At 42.2% G+C, this 16,807-nt stretch overlaps 1 protein-coding gene across 1 annotated transcript; it reads left to right on the plus strand.

Annotated features, from left to right (window-relative positions):
• The first annotated feature begins 4,621 nt into the window (after window positions 1–4,621).
• Window positions 4,622–11,355, plus strand: zgc:154093 (uncharacterized protein LOC777623 homolog). Its single transcript, XM_061218419.1, has 2 exons — window positions 4,622–4,752; window positions 10,184–11,355. The coding sequence occupies exon 2, from the start codon at window positions 10,564–10,566 to the stop codon at window positions 11,335–11,337; it is 774 nt and encodes a 257-aa protein (XP_061074403.1). The 5' UTR covers window positions 4,622–4,752; window positions 10,184–10,563; the 3' UTR covers window positions 11,338–11,355.
• Window positions 11,356–16,807: the final 5,452 nt, after the last annotated feature.

The raw sequence follows: 16,807 nt of genomic DNA on the forward strand, positions 1-16,807 counted from the left end.
ATTTTAAAAACAAATGGTGAATGTTTTCTATAAGTGGTCCTTCATAAGAGATGTACTAAAATTACTTCACAAACACTCCATGAACATTCATGAAGGCTGGTGCAAATAATGGCAAGTTGGCATGTGGTGTGCGTTACTTGGTATGTTGTTTGCTGTAATTTACCTTGCTGAAGCAGTGCTAAGATAACACACCATATGCCTATTAGCATAATGATTCATGAATGTTTGTGTATTATCTATTCAACAACTATGAATGGTTTTTGCAAGACTATTCATAGAAAATGTTATTAAAAGAAACATGGCTTTTCATTCTTGTGCTGTTCTTGGAAGTCCTACCCATTTACTGTGTTTGGCTGTACCCGTGCACTTTGGCCCACTCCTTTCTCAGTTCCAAGTTCACCTAAATTTACACGGGACTGTGGAGTGATGCATCCTGCTGGCGCCCCAGTTCTCTGTGCATTGACATGCCCTGTGGTCTGTTTTAACCCTTGTGTTGTCTTAAGTGTCAAAAATGACCTGCCACTATGTTTAACAGCAGAGAAACCCCCCTCAATTATCTTTTTTCAACTTGAAATTTGATGACGAAGTTTGTGATGAGTGCAAAATAGATTTGGGGTTTAAAATTCAATCAGGCTGCTTAGGACAAGGAAAGTATACAGAATGTTCTGACTACACAAGGGTTAAACCCCGGCTGTGCCAGGACAGACTCTGGCTGTGTCAACCCCCAGGGAGGGAGGGTAGCACCCTTCTCATTGCTCACAAATAGCTTAGGTCAGTCATGATCCTGTTATCCCTGCCAGCGATACTGGCCCCATGAATCTCCACGCCAGGTTATCCCAGAAACTCCAATGTTCTCATATTGTGTGAGGGTCCCTGTCACTCAGGGCTCCAGGAATCACCCTAAGAAGACACTGCTCCCTGATGGAGGATATTAAATCCATGAGAGATTCCCAGGAATACCGCTGGGAATTACAAATCCAGAGAAAAGAAACAAATGGAGATACAATGACTAAGCAATCAGAAATAACAGCTGAACAAATAACTCAAAACAACATTTATGGCAAGCAAGTAGAAAATCACTTCCTAAAAAAGCTTTTCCCAAAAAGATATATTTAGCACAACTGATATTAAAATATGGTTGTAATATCAAAATAGGCTATATGTCAGCTGTGCAAAGTCTCAGTCTGCTTGCCAGAACAATTTCTGTTTGAGAATGCTGTTTCTTTGTTGTTGTTGTTTGTCTCTTCTGTTGTGCTGTGTAATTTTCTGCCATTGGCTTGCAAAGTGGAAAATATTTTTGACTGTGCAGGGATTTTAAACACTGAACTGGAAAAAAATCTCTGCTAGACTGCTGCGCACCAGGACCAGGGTTGGTCTCCTTGCCTTTTCCATCGCTTTTGTGAAACGTCACCCTTTCCAAACTGGCGCTCACAGTCAGCGTGTGTTGTCCTCTGTTTCAGCACTCACAGGACTAATGGAAAACATACGGCCCTCCACAGGTCTGCAGGCTGATGCCATTCCCAACGCATCGCCAAAATGCAAACATTAACATTTTAATCTTTAACAAAAAGTACCGTGATAAAATATGCATGAGGTATTACATAATCTATTTATTACTGCAATTTGTGAAGTTGATTTGTGTACACAGGTACCAGAAAATGGGTAATCTGTAACATAGGTGTAGCATTTCATAATGTATTACATTTTGTTGTAAATGTGTAAATAGTTTTGTATTCTTCCTCACCACTTAATTTATTGAGATATATACCACGGCTCGACCCTTTTCTACAAGCGTTGGCTGCACCATGGACCATTTTCATAGGACCCCAGCCACTACTCTCTGTCCTTCTGTTCGGGGAAAACAGACACTGTCTGGAAGCGCATGCCCCTTCTCTGAACAGCCCTGTGCTTTTTAAGCGCGTCCTTATCTTGATACCTCATGACAGTGTCGGCATATACACTGTTCTGCTTTCTAACCCTCTCTTGCTATCTTGTTTACAGATTCAGTCAGGCTACAGGTTCAAAAAGGAAGAAACCGGAGCTGTGAGAATAATTGAATAGGCAGTCAACTACTTCTGTCGCTTTATGGGGGGGTTTAAAACCACAAAAACATAAAACTAAAAGTATTTTCTTGGTTGTATAACGTTGTGCATTTTTGCGGTGTGACAAACAAGGCTCATCTTGCGAGCCTGTGCAGTTAGAATGGATGACTAATTTAGCTCTCTTACATGGTTTCAGTGTCAGGGCAGTTGAGGGAGGGATCCGCGACCAGGGAATATTTTCCGTGTGTCATGACTTCATAGACAGCGCGTGGGTTTGCGATTTACCTCAGACGCGTCCTTTATGGATCAATCAGCGGACCTGTGTCTGCGACTGGATCAGCGGGTTGGGCGGTGCAAATAGGCCCACGTGCGGTTGGATTTTGTTCAGTTACATTACATTGAAAAGAGTTAGTTTAGGAGTTTCAAAATATGCTGCTACACATTTAAGCCAATATAGGTTCAACTTGCAGGCCTACTTTTCAAAAGGATGACTGCTCCAATCTGGTTAAGAGTGATAGATCTCCCTTATTTTGAATTGCAAATTGAATTTCATGCACTAACTGGAAACACTTCCCCGTTTGTCACGTAAAAGGTGACGTGAGAGCCATTTCGCTGTAGACTAGATCGTAATTATTTATTGCCAAACTATAATGGAAACATGAAAACCTTTCAGTGTTGTACTCGTTCCGTTCTTTCTGTCTGCCCCAGTGCCGACTTGGCCCATAATATGTTAATTGTTAGTCACAACTACTCGCATAATTCACAGAATCTTTGAAATTCAACACCTTCAATTTCCTTACTTCTTAATTAAACACCTAGGCGCGTTCTTCTTCTTCTGTTGCGTTGGGGCGACATGCTCTTCGTAATTCCCTGGCCAATAGAGGTCACTGTGGCAGCAATTTCTCCGGACAGATGTCTTGAATACATTTCTAAACTTTCCATTTTCGCACCCTCATAGTGGTAGCCTACATTTTGAGATACCAGAGGATATGGTCGTTAAATGTTTTACAAGGCCCACACCTTCATATTTACTTTGGAATAGGAGGAAAATAACTTTTACACGAAATTATTAACCCAGAGACAGCCCTGAAAGTACAAGTCTACCAGTGGATGTAACATTCCCACGAGCTTTCCAGTTTCATTACAGGAGTGTAAATAGAATTTACCCAGCGTTTGATCAACAGTGCTTTGTCATAACTTGCCCGGTTCGCTTCATCAAAGCCCTAGCGTCCTCTGTTCAAATTGATTTGGTTTCCAGGCATGTCTATTCAAGGAAGAGGACGTCAAGTGTGAATATTTAATAACTATTAAAGCCGTTACGTCGGATAAGCAGAAAACGTGAACGCGCAATTTTCTAATGCACAGACGAATGACCTGAACTGTGATTAATTGGGAAGGAGATTAACTCGTGATTTTGAGTTGGCCAGCACAGGAGACGTACCGTCTCTTGCGTAGAAAGATGTTTTTTTTGCTATTGTCATGTTCGTAGCCTACACAACGAACTGTAGTTCGGTTCCTTTTGTTAAGGAATGCTAGATGGGTTTAATAATACCATATTGTCCTTTCAACATGCAAATAGGCTAGGCCTAATTGATATGGAATACAATGAAATGCTTTTGATTAAGCGATGACGTTATCAAAAGCAGTGATTTACCTGCTGTCCAATGCACTGTTTTTCAATGCATCCTATCCAAGTCAGTACTTCCGTTTTGTATTGATTGATGTTGATATTGATTGATTTAATTTGTACAATTCTGAACATAGACCATTATAATATCTAAAATAGGCTACGTTAAAAAAACGGCCTACTGGCAGCACACAAACATGTTTCAGTGGATTTTTTCTCAATTGAACTGAGCCTACCATTTTTTCATTTGAGAATAAACCTAAAATATGGCTTAATTTAACATTTTTAGGTTTATTGAATGAAGCAATTTTTCAGTAAGGAGATTGCCCTGAAAAAAGCTTAATGGATAAAGCTCAATTTGTTTCACTTATATTTTTGAGGGTTTCTCAATGGAAATTTCTTGATTCAAAATAAAGCAAAAAATGTAATTGAGAAAACCTAGGTATAACAAACTGATGTGAAATTGTATGTTTATACACTGAGACATTTAAACAACACTTGATATATAAAATGAAACAACGCATGAGGACTGACCTATACTTCATTGTAGTTGTGAGCAGACAGCACAACCACAGCCTATTGCCTATACACTGAAAAAGTGAAACGTGGGGTCAAAAAGTTGCCACATCTAAGAAAAAATGAATGTGACTCAACTAAGTTAAATTAAATTAACCTATTACATGAAATTAACCTATTTATTTTTTTAAATTAAATTGAACTTGTTAAATGTCATGTGTGACCACTTGAAGAAGAATTTTAAAGAATTCTCAAGTTGATCCAGCGTTTCTAGAGATAAAAATCGTTGCACCCAGTCTGTGCCTCATCGTAGCACAGCTGGAACTTCTGTGTATCCTCCACTGGCTCTGAGCAGATGTTGTAGCGCTCCCGCCCCTCCCTCCCTTTGCGTCCCCCATTCAGGATCATCCACGCCCCTCCTTTTCGGAGTCTGGTAGCGCTATTTCTCGGCTCACGAGACAGTTAGCTAAGAGGTTTATTTCCTCTAACTTGGCATCAGCGAACACATGGAGAATTAGACGTGTAAAAGGACCAACCGGCTGTGATCATATAATTCTAGCGCAACAGGTAAGTTACCATTTCTTATCTTACTGGGGTTTCCAGTTGTTACTATACAGTCTACAGTGTATTGCGCTATTTCATACACCCAAAAATATTCGCATTTTTGTGGCTACGCAAAGCAGCGTTTTTTTCAAGTTGCTGATCTCTCTAGTTGGTCGACGTTACTTGCGCTTTTTCTGTAACGTGTAATAAACGGTTATTGTGGTGACAGAATAAAGCGAATTATGCATTTATCATGGTCATTACCGGTTTCGAACAGGCTATTCTGCGCGGATAGGCTATCATAACGTGGTGCTAGACAGGTAGTTTTTAAATATATGTATCTGCATACGCAATAAAATGTCCAGTGTTAAATCAGCTCTCACAGAGTACACATGGTCCTTATTTAGTTGAATGAGCACTGAATATTTTGCTTGTCATCTACATAGCTATGAATTCGGTTGGATGTTTTGGTGCCGGGCAGCTAAGAGGATTACAAAGCTTAATAAACTGGGGTTGCTATAATATGACAATAATTAGACACGACTAGGACCTTCTACGCGTGCTAATAAATACAGTTGTGTAAAATCAATTTATTCCTGACAAACAATTTAAGGGATATCATATAACTAGCGCAATTGTACGCAAACCTTGAGATTTAAGCCAAATATCATATACTTAATAGTAATACCGCCATCAACAAGACTTTATGAATATTGATCTTCCTTTTCCTTTTGTTAAAAATAGTCAGGATGGGTGCGGATTACAGTGACTAAGCTGATGATACAACGCGGCGAGGGGCGGGAAGGGGGGATATCCGAGAATTGGATGATCTCAAAGGCTAACTGCGTTCAGCTGTTACATAAGAGACTAAACAACCAGGGAACGCGTTCGTACAAGTAATTTCATCCAAGGTCACAAGGCAAGAACGAGTCACAATGGTAATACAAAACCGAACTCTCATTTTTAAAATGTAATTTAAAGTCCAGAATTCAGATGCGTCAGACGCTAACATTGCAAAAGAATGATGCAGCAAATACATAGGCATTGTATGGATTTTATTAAATGGTCATGCATTCCCAATATATATACGATGCTGCAGAAAAACACAACGGTGGACTACAACCAAAACATTGTGTTGGAAGCAAATGCACCTTTATGTAAATCTATGCACAACGACTAATGTGTCTACTCTTCCCCTTCAAAACCGCTGAAATCCTTACAGGGAGTCCTTCAAATAATAACTTTCTTTTGTGAGGATATGGCTTCAGAGTGGACAGTAAAATGTTCAGTGTTCAGACTGCTCTTACAGATTATATGATGGTCCCTGTTAGAGCTTAATTAACACTGGGCATTTTACTGTGTAGACACATGCACATTGGTTTCTCACTGATCATGAGAATACTGGAGTTTATCAGTACTGCAGGTTTTTATTCGTTGTGGCCTGGGTTATTCAGGCTTTGCTCATGATTCATGTTCCTGATGATTTCAGTTACCCAGAAAAGCTTGTGCATTGACAGGGCCCCGATTATAAAAAACAATGCAGGCAAATGTTTTGAGAACGAAGCAACACACCAGACTGAGCCTACACTTCATATTAGAAGCTTACACCATGGCGACAGTCGTCAATAAGTCAATGAAAGTGTGGCTATTTTGCTAAATGGTCAGAACGGCTATTAAAAAAACATCTGCACCATTAAAATGAAAGAGAAAAACATGAAAGTTATATGGTAACTTTTCCATATGGCAGACACATCACTGTGCCCATTATTCTCCCCACACAAGAATGAGACAGTACAGAATTAGAAACCAACGTGGCGTATGTGGTTGGGAAGCCAGTCCTGTAACCAGAATGTTATGGGTTTGAATCCTAAGACCTTGAGTTAATATTTCCTCCCGCCATGGAAATGGCTAATGCCTTACATATGTATATACGAGTATGCATCTGACAAGAGCATAAACAATGGTTCGTAATGGGTCACTTTTTCCATAACAGATTTCATAGTGTGAGGTCAGATTGCGGTTGTAAATATAGCCATAGTTTTTAGGTAAAATGGGGTGGATGGCGGTGGGTATGTCTCCCACACCTTTTTGGGAATATCAATCACTCACACACATACACAAGCACACACACGCACACACACACACATTAACTCCTCACAACCGGCACGCCGCAGTGCTCCACCACCCCCCATGCACACACAAACACCACACCAGTGACTGGGAGAGCGTGGTTTGTTAGTTTTTGTGAAAGTAGTGGCATTCCAGCTTACAGTTCACTGGTAGAACAGGTACCCAGGGAAAGTTGAGAGGTCAGGGGCAATAGAGTGTAATTGCCCCTGGTATTTCTTGATATAGCAGATAAGCAATTTGAGCTGGCTAATTGGGTTTAAGTGGTGAGGGGAAACCGCAGCCAAATATTTGAGGTCGTGGAGAAAGTTCGCAGGTCACATCAGCCATTCTGAAAATTTCACAGTTATCTGTGGTGCTTCCAGGAAAGTCCAACAGAGTGAGACTGTTTTGGGCTTCTGCAGTTTTCATGAGCTGCACTTAATGGAAACAGCTTTATGATTGCATTTCCCTGTTTGACAAACAGAAAAGAAAATGTTCATTTGTTATCTGTTAATCCTGAATCTGCTCACAGATTTTGTGTAAATTGCAATTTCGATGCATTTAGAGTGGCAAAAGTAGAAATGTGCTTTTAAACATAATGAAAAAGCATATTGTTAATTGTCTCTTAGATATTATACTTACTGAGTTTGTGGTTGACTTGAGTTCATACGATGTTTATACAGCTGTGCACCATCAAAGCCGTCATGACTGGAACTGTGAGATAATACAAACCCAGGGAAAGTGATACAGCATGTTAAACAACATCCGTTGAAAAATGATATCCAACATTTTTGAGAACATTTTCCTTTCAAGCTCCTCTTATGTATGTCTATGTAATTATAAAACCAACTGCTGACTGGGTAGGCCACATATATGTACACTTGTCTAGAATGTCTGTGTTTCCATAGTGACAGAGCGGACCTTCATTTTAAGTTAGAGACCCTCCAGGGCAGTCTGTAGCCTAGCGGCTAATGTGCTTGACTGGGACCTGGAAAGTTGGTGGTTCAAGCCCTGGTGTGGCCATGATGAGATATACACAGCTGTTGGGCCCTTGAGCAAGGCCCTTAGCCTTGCATTGCTCCAGGGCGGATTGTCCCCTGCTTAGTCTAATAAAGGGTAAGTTGCTTTGGATAAAAGTGTCAGCTAAATAACAAATTATTATTATTATTCTATGCTCATGTAGGTCAGGATGTGACTTAATTCCCTCGCTGAGGGCATTAGCAGGTACGTCATTTGCCATAATTAGGTGCGGTCTGAGGTCCAATCTTTTAATGGAGAGGGGAGTGTGAGGGGATTAAAGGGTGATGTGAGTTTGAATGGCTGGTACAGACTTCTGCCTGTTGATCCAGACATGTGCAGAACACTGAAGGAGAAAAGACAGGGACAAAAAGAGAGAGAGAGTGAGATTATTAGCAGAATACCACAATGTTAAAAAACAGTGACTTGTTAGTTACATGTTTTAATTTTGACTTTGCAAAGTCATTCTAAGGCAACGCTATCTTGGTTATTCCTGTTCACCCAAGACAGGGGCTGTGAGACACTGAGCATTGTCTGCACAGTAACACTACTGTGAAAAACTTGTAGCTGGAAAATAGCCTCTTGTGTGGAGCTTGGACCTGACTAGGTGTTATCTCTCCTCTCCTCTCTGGGTCATTTCTTCCATCTTCACCCCCCCCTCCCCTTCCCAACCACACTCCCACCTCCCTCTTCTTACACCAACATGGCTCCGCTTATCTCTGTGATCTGTCTGCTGTCCTGGTAACCCAGACTCCCCACCCCCCACCCCCTAACTCCCCCACACCATTTGGACTTAGGTGCTATCATGTTAAAAACAGAAGGGACTGACATAACACCTATATATACACAGTGATTGTGAGATTAAAGGTTTGGCTGATCTGGAAGGCATTAAGCAATCCACATAATTATGCAATTCTGAATGAGAGACCGAAGCAGACTCCCAGATGTCCTTGTCCAGGTTCACTATTATAGTTTAAAAGTTTTTTTGTACAGTGTCAGAAAGCCCCAACTCCCATTGATTATTTCTCATTTTGTTGTGTTGCAAAAACAATTTAAATATATTTAAATTGTATTATTCTCCAGTAATTCTGTTTGTGGTGTTTAGATGTCGTCAGAATTATATAAACAATAATTAAAAACTTGAAAAATTACACCAATGATAAGGATTCTCACCCCCTTTGTATTCACAACCTAAATGGACCATGGGTACAAATTGCACAAACTAATAGCCTGCATTAACAAGTTCCTCCTATCACAGATTCCAATCTCTTAGGTCCTACTAGCTGTAATCTGACAGCGGACTCTCATTATCAACCACAAGCTGTCAGTCAGGCATCTAAAATGCCATTCAACAACCGTTTCATGGCTTTGATAGGTATACTAGTTAGTTACAGGGTATCATTTTGAAGAATTCTTCTGAACACACCATGTTCATTAGGATTGTTAACCCTGTGAATCAGCTGAAGTTTTTTTTTTTTTTTTTATGTTTTTCAAAATTCTAAGTCAGTGTTCCAGCCCAGAATTCTGTTGCTTTTAATTACTATTATTATTAATAACACGAGCAGTTAATAACATTCTAATCACAAATATGTTATATGGTTAAAAACTTGAGAATTATTGTAATCATCAACAGAGATGAGTGGCTCCAGCAGTGGAAATGCAGTTGTGATAGAGTCAGTAATGAGATTTAATGACAGACAGTCAGGAGGTCTCATTCCACTATATTGCCCCAAGTGTAGGGTACAGCCTTTGACAGCAGGCCTCCGATAACAGGCCGGCCACAACCCAGAGTTTCTGCAACGTTGCTGTTATGTTGCGGCCACGTTAGATGGTTATGTGCCGGCTCGGTCGATCCTTCACAGAAAGGGGGAGGCCAGTGCCTCTAAGAACACTGGGGTAAACATCCTCTCTGGTCTTCCTTGGTCTGTTGCCCGGCACCAAAATTGGAATGTACAAGGAATTCCTTACAAAGTGTGATTCAGGGCCTGACTCACTGGAAACACCCCCAAAAATGGGGTTTGGAATGGTATGCTGGAGAAACATTTTCTGAGTAGTCTTGCTCATTTCACACTTCGCCATTTCCTCTGCACATTGCCTTCTCTGTTTGTGAGCTTGGAATTATACGGTTCTATCTGATGTTTTTTTTTGTTGTCAAAATTGAGTTTTGACCAAGAATTGAGGTACATATTCTTGTTTATTGGGTATTCAGCTATATCTATGTTGTGTTGTTTGTTTTTGTGTAAAGGTATAGAAAGTTCTATCTCCCCACAGTTGTGTGTCCTGTCTCAGACTCCTGAATCCTGTTTTCTTTTTTTTGTTTGTTCTGCAGAGCTCTGGGTCCAGCGTTCCGTCCCAGAATTCCACTGACCCCTGACCCCTGTGTGCGAGACGCCGGGGCTGAGCTGACGCGGGGGCAGCCGGAGGGCTCCTGCAGGTTCATCACGAGGCCCGCTCAAAGGCCGCAGCTCTTGTCAGCCACACGCGAGGCCGTCTTCCTGAGGGAGTGCTGATCCAGGGTCAGGGCATCTCACTCAGCCCGGTGCCACTGAGGCGGCGAAGCAGCTGAGCCCCCGGAGAGAAGGGACGTCCAGCTTCTTTTCTCAGACCGATTTCTGCACCGCGCACAAATCTACCCTTACATCCCCTCGTGCCGAGAGAGAGACATCGCCAAGCCTGCACAACCCACAGCGCTGAATTCTGGGTAACAGAATGCCGGCCAAGACGCCCATGTACCTGAAGCCCTCCACCCCGAAGCGGGGCAAGAAGCTGAAGCTGAGGGACGTCCTGTCGGGCAACATGATCAGCCCCCCGATGGGCGACGTGCGTCACAGCGCCCACGTGGGGCCGGAGGGGGAGGGGGACATGTTCGGGGACGTGGGCTTCCTCCAGGGCAAGCTGGACATGCTGCCTCCCCTGAACCAGACCCACTCACGAACACACAGGCTGGACGAGGCCTTCCCCCCCAAGTACCACCCCAGCCCCTCCCTGCTCAAGGGCACCGTCTCCATGCCCGTGTTTGTGGCCCCGGAGCAGGCCCCTCCGAAACCGCCCCGTCTCCACCTGGACGAGCCCCCGGCCCCTCCCCTGCAGCCTCAGTCGCAGCTGCGCTCCATGTCGGTGTGCGACGCGCCCGCGCGGGCGGGCGAGGGGCGCTACGCTGAGCCCTGCCGCGACTTCGGCTACGCCGGCCCCATGGTGGCCTTCCCCCCGCTGCTGCCCTCCTCCGGCTCCTTCTCCGAGGCCTCCTCGGACGACTCGGCGCTGGACGTGTGCGGGCCCCTGGACCCGCGGCGGGGGCTCAGTCTGGACTCGGACGCGGGGCTGAGCAGCGAGGACCTGCGGAGCGAGCGGAGCGAGTCGCCCGCCGTCTCCCGCTCCGAGTCCTTCATGGGCCTGGACCTGGACCTGGGCCCGTCCATCCTGGAGGACGTGCTCCAGATCATGGACCGCTACACGACCGTGCAGGAGGGCTGTGCACTGTGAGGACCGCACTGGGGGGGGGGGCGGTGTGGACCTTAATAACCCCCCCCCCCCCCCCCCCTTCCAGTTAATCTTCATTAGCACAGACTTTCTTTTCTGAGAAAGAAGAAAATGGACAATGGGAGGACATGACGGTGCTGAAGCAGCAGCCCCAGGGAGATTCCCTGAACGACTGTAACAGCAGGTCACTCAGCAGCTCCAGAACGAGTCTTGCATTTGAGTGCTTACATTTTACATAATATTTGTCCTTATACTCACGACTCATTCCTCAGACGTGCACTGCTGTGTTGTCTTAGTGCTTCATTCTTTGTGTTTATCAAAGTCTTAAAGAAGTGAGTAAGTGAAAGGGTATACGTGTTTTACAAATGGAATCACTTACAGCATGTTCAGTGTTTGCCTGTTGCTCTGTTGCTCCTATAGTTTCATTTGAGACCTGGGCCTCAGTTTCCATATTGCAAATAAGCCAACGTGAATGTTTTATATATTTATTTTATGAAATCGTATGGTTGTATGTATGTTTAAAGAGTAGTGTCGGGACAGCAGCTTACCTTCATTAGGGCGCCATCTAGTGGTAGGTACAAGAATGTGACATTTGAAGGATACTGGGAACTCGGCGAGATGAGCGGATAGTTCAGCAGAAAGCAACATGACGGATTAAAGAAAATTAGATTGAGACAGCATGTGATGGTAAAGGCGTTCAGACTTTAGGAAATACTAAAGTGTGGTTAGGTGGCTAGAAAATTACTCAACGTTCTTGCCTTTGAGATATTTATGGTCATACATAAGCACTACATTTAAAAGAAAAATAACAGTGTAGGTCCAAGATCCTGTTCCCCAACTAATCTGATCTGTCTTTATGGCAGATTGTGGTAATTCTTATTTTCTAGTTGCATTATTATTTTCATATGTTTCCTTGTCATGTATTGTGTAACAATAAATATAATAAATGTGAATGTGAAAATTGATTCTGCATATCTGTGTTATTTTCTTTTCTTTGACACTGAAGATGCTATATTTATGAACTAGTAATAGTCCTGCTTCCCCCCTCTATAAAACTGCCAACATTACAATTTCATCCTTCAGTCAAACCTCCTGCATCAAAGTATGAAAACATACTTGCAATACGTCAAAACGATAAAATAAAGGGAATCCATACCCCCTCTACACACCACAAAATCAGCCTTTACGCAGACGACATATTGCTCTACCTACAAGACCCATCAAACTCCCTGCATGAGGTCATCAGTCTCATTAATTAATTCTCTCAAATATCTGACTATGCCATAAATTGGACAAAATCAACCATTTTACCCATAAATAGTGCCGACTGGAATGCTACATCTCAGAACTCACCCCTCAGAGTTGTTCCTCCTTAATTTCATTCCGTTAATAAATACAGTTGAAGATGATTTAAACCGTTGGACAAACTTACCACTATCTCTAATTGGCAGAATAGCAACTGTAAAACTGCATCAAATTCAAAACATTGGTGCTAGCCTTCCAAGCAGTTAAGGGGTCTTCCCCAGCTTACCTACAAAAAATCATCAGACCCTACACTCCTGCCAGACCTCTTCGTTCAGCCTCCACAGGCCGCTTGGCACCTCCCCCTCTCCGAACCTCCACCTCACGCTCACGACTACTGTCTGTTCTGGCTCCACGGTGGTGGAACGAACTCCCTGTTGAGGTCAGAACTGTAGAATCTCTCCCCACCTTCAAGCGCAAACTGAAGACGCACCTCTTCAAGCAGCACCTCTCCCCATCCCTCCCTACCTCCCTGTGAACCTTAATTGTTGTCTTTGTGATTTACTTTGTGTTTTGGTATTTTTAGTTGGCGAGGTAAGCAGTATTTGGATAGTTAAGTTTGGTCACTTTTGCTTTGTTGTTTGTTTATTTGTTGATTTAAAAAAAAGAATTTAATAAAAATAGGCCCTGGTCCTTATCTTTGTTGTACGGGTAGCAATTGAAATTGTACTTCCCTCTAGGGTCTTTCAGCGCACTTAGCCCTGGTTATGGGTATGCACTTTGTTGTAAGTCGCTCTGGATAAGAGCGTCTGCCAAATGCCAATAATGTAATGTAATGTAATGTAAAAAATGACCATACTACCAAAAATTAACTATCCAACCCAGCCCACCACAAAATGGTTTAGTTCATGAAACACCATCACAACTAAATTCTATTGGAAAAATAAAACACCCCGGATCAAACTTTCTACCTTACAGAAACTCAAAACTCAAGGGGGACTGGAAGCCCCAAAATTTTATCAATACTATTTGGCAAACCAGCTAAACTACATCACAAACTGGATTCATCCCAACCAACAGGACAGGACAACCCATGGATAGAAATAGAACAATCAGAATTTTCCATCTCCGATCTACCATGCCTCAGTGCCCCTATCAAACGCCACAACTGCTTCAAAAACACTGTCATTTTAACAACTCTGAATGCCTGGTGGAAAATTAACAAAATATTTAAATTCACAATGACCCCATGCAAATACACTCCAATATGGCACAATCCTGACTTCTTGATTAACAAAACACCACTCTCCTTCACCTCATGGAAACAAAATGGTATCACACATCTTCAACACATCTTTCAGGATGGCACCTTCATCACCTTCCAGGATTTGGTCCATAAGTATAATATTGGAAAAGAGCAATACCTCCAGTACTTTCAATTAATATCTGTTTTAAAATATAAAATTAAAATAATGAACAACTACTTACAACCACCTCCGCTAATGGATGAAATTAATAAAATAATCAACACCAAAAAATGATCTCCAAATTATACAAACTAATATCAACCACAGACCTAACACTATCCCTCCCCATCTAAGTCTGGGAAAAAGACTTATCACTCAGCTACAATTCAGACTTCTGGACTCAAATCTGTAGGAACACCTTCACGATGACCACCAATACTAACCTACAACTAATACAATACAAGGTAATTCACAGAACTCATATCACTCACCAAAAGATGTTTAAAATGGGATGTGTGGACTCTTGCACTCACTGCTCTTTGAATACCCCAGATAATTACTTCCACTCGACCTGGCTCTGCCCACCAACTCACCATTTCTGGAAACAAGTCACAGACCAAATATCTCTCATTATGAGCTGTAGCATTCCACTCTGTCCATCCCTCTGTCTACTAGACCTCTCAACAATCAACCCACAAAATCAAAATACCAAACCTATACTCATTGCCCTAGCTATCGCCAAGAAAACCACCCTCTTAAACTGGAAAACAAGACACAAAATAAACATAACACATTGGTCTAATCTACTCAAAGAACACATATCCATGGAACTAATTTCACACCAGCGCCAAAGCTCACACATGGCAAACATTTGGGATCCTTTCATAAAATCATTCAATTTCCCTGTGGACTAACCCCATATACTCACATACTCTAGAAACACTATCCATGCAATGCCATGTCCTAATCCAACCCATCCATTTTTATTTTATTTTATTTTTTCCCCATCGTTACTATTACTTTTGCTCCTCTTCTCTCCCTTTTTCCATACTTTCCATTCAAGGCTCCAATCAACAACCACCCGCTTGTCCACCTGTCTGTTTGTGAGTTCATCTTCCTGTCTATCTGCCCATTGGTCTGCGTGTTCATATGTATACACAAGTCACTCTTTCCACACTTTATAATTCTTTTTATTATTATTCTTTATTATCATTATTATGTTTCCCCATTTGATTGTTATTTTTAGTGACTCTGTCTGTTGTTTTACCCTCCCCTCAAAGGCTTCATACTGTTTCCTTCGCTCTCTCCCTCTCCCTCTCTCTCTCTGAAATTTACCAATGTAAAATAAAAATAAAAATAAAAAATAATTTTATAAATAAGAAAAAAAAGAAAAAAAAAGAAAACATAAAACATAAATAAGACTGGGCTTTTTTATACCTCATGCTCATCTAAGAGTATATATTATGTTTAACACAATCTTACTATGCTATTGTACGTTTTTGACTCACATAGGTTTTTTCCATCCATCCATCCATTATCTGAACCCGCTTATCCTGATCAGGGTCGCAGGGGGTTGGAGCCTATCCCAGCATACATTGGGCGAAAGGCAGGAATACACCCTGGACAGGTCGCCAGTCCATCGCAGGGCCATAGGTTTTTTATTAAATGTATTTACTTATGTTCATATTATACGCAGCATTTGAGAGAACTCATTCATTCATTCATTCATTCATTATCCTAACCCGCTTATCCTGAACAGGGTCGCAGGGGGGCTGGAGCCTATCCCAGCATACATTGGGCGAAAGGCAGGAATACACCCTGAACAGGTCGCCAGTCCATCGCAGGGCACACACCATTCACTCACACACTCATACCTATGGGCAATTTAGACTCTCCAATCAGCCTAACCTGCATGTCTCTGGACTGTGGGAGGAAACCTGAGTACCCGGAGGAAACCCACGCAAACACGGGGAGAACATGCAAACTCCGCACAGAGAGGCCCCGGCCGACCGGGATTCGAACCCAGGTCCTCCTTGCTGTGAGGCGATTTGAAAGAACTACAAACCAATAATTTAATTGTACTGTAGTGCAAATAAAGCTCTTGAATCTTGAAAACGCATAATCTCTGAAAGATTATCAAGACACTGAACATTTTTTAGACAAACGTGAGTCGTGCAATGCCACAGGAAAACACAGAAACTCGCTCTTAAAATCAGAGCAGAATCATGGGACTTGCACTTGCCTGTGCGGTATCTATACAAATTATATTTACAATTATTAGTAGTCAGGAACTGACAACGACAATCTTCCATTCACTTCCCACTAGCGAACACCTGAATTTACACCAATAAACCTTGGTGTAAAATCCAGCTATGACCAGCTTCAGATACCAGCTACCAGATGTTTCAAAACCTAGCTTGAGCTGTTTTTTTCAGCAGGGAACACATGCACTCCCCCATTCTGGTGTCCTGAACTGGACTTGAGTCAAAATGTCTATTTCTTTACGTTGCTCCGTCACTATGTTAATGCATATTTTAAGAAACGTTGGGATTATACATAATAATTTATAGATGTATTTTCTGAATAACCAGATGCAGATTAAATCATGTTCGGGTTATCAATTCTATATCGGGCTCACTTTTGTAGGTTACTTAACTTTCAATCCCGTTATAGAATTCTACATGCGATTGTCAAGCCATTTCGAAGTTTGACTATTTAGGTCTATGCTTCAATTTCAAACAGACACACTCTCGATAAATCTACAATATTATGCTGATCCTGGAATAGTATGCATTTTACATCACAATGTAGAATTCAGATTCGGACGTGAAGAAACTGATCCTGATTCAGTGGTTAAGTACAAAACTTACCCGGAACAAAGGGTTCTGTACTTCCGCTGATACCGCGTAACTGACATGTAAACTACCCACTCAGAGGCAACTATCTCACCGGAGAATATTCAACAACCAATCGGGGGGAACAGG

This window comes from Conger conger, chromosome 13 (assembly GCF_963514075.1).
Source record: "Conger conger chromosome 13, fConCon1.1, whole genome shotgun sequence".
Classification (NCBI taxonomy): Eukaryota; Metazoa; Chordata; class Actinopteri; order Anguilliformes; family Congridae; genus Conger; species Conger conger.

What these genes read in the sequence shown, in the direction of transcription:
- zgc:154093 (XM_061218419.1), top strand. Translation starts at nt 10,564, where the DNA reads ATGCCGGCCAAGACGCCCATGTACCTGAAGCCCTCCACCCCGAAGCGG.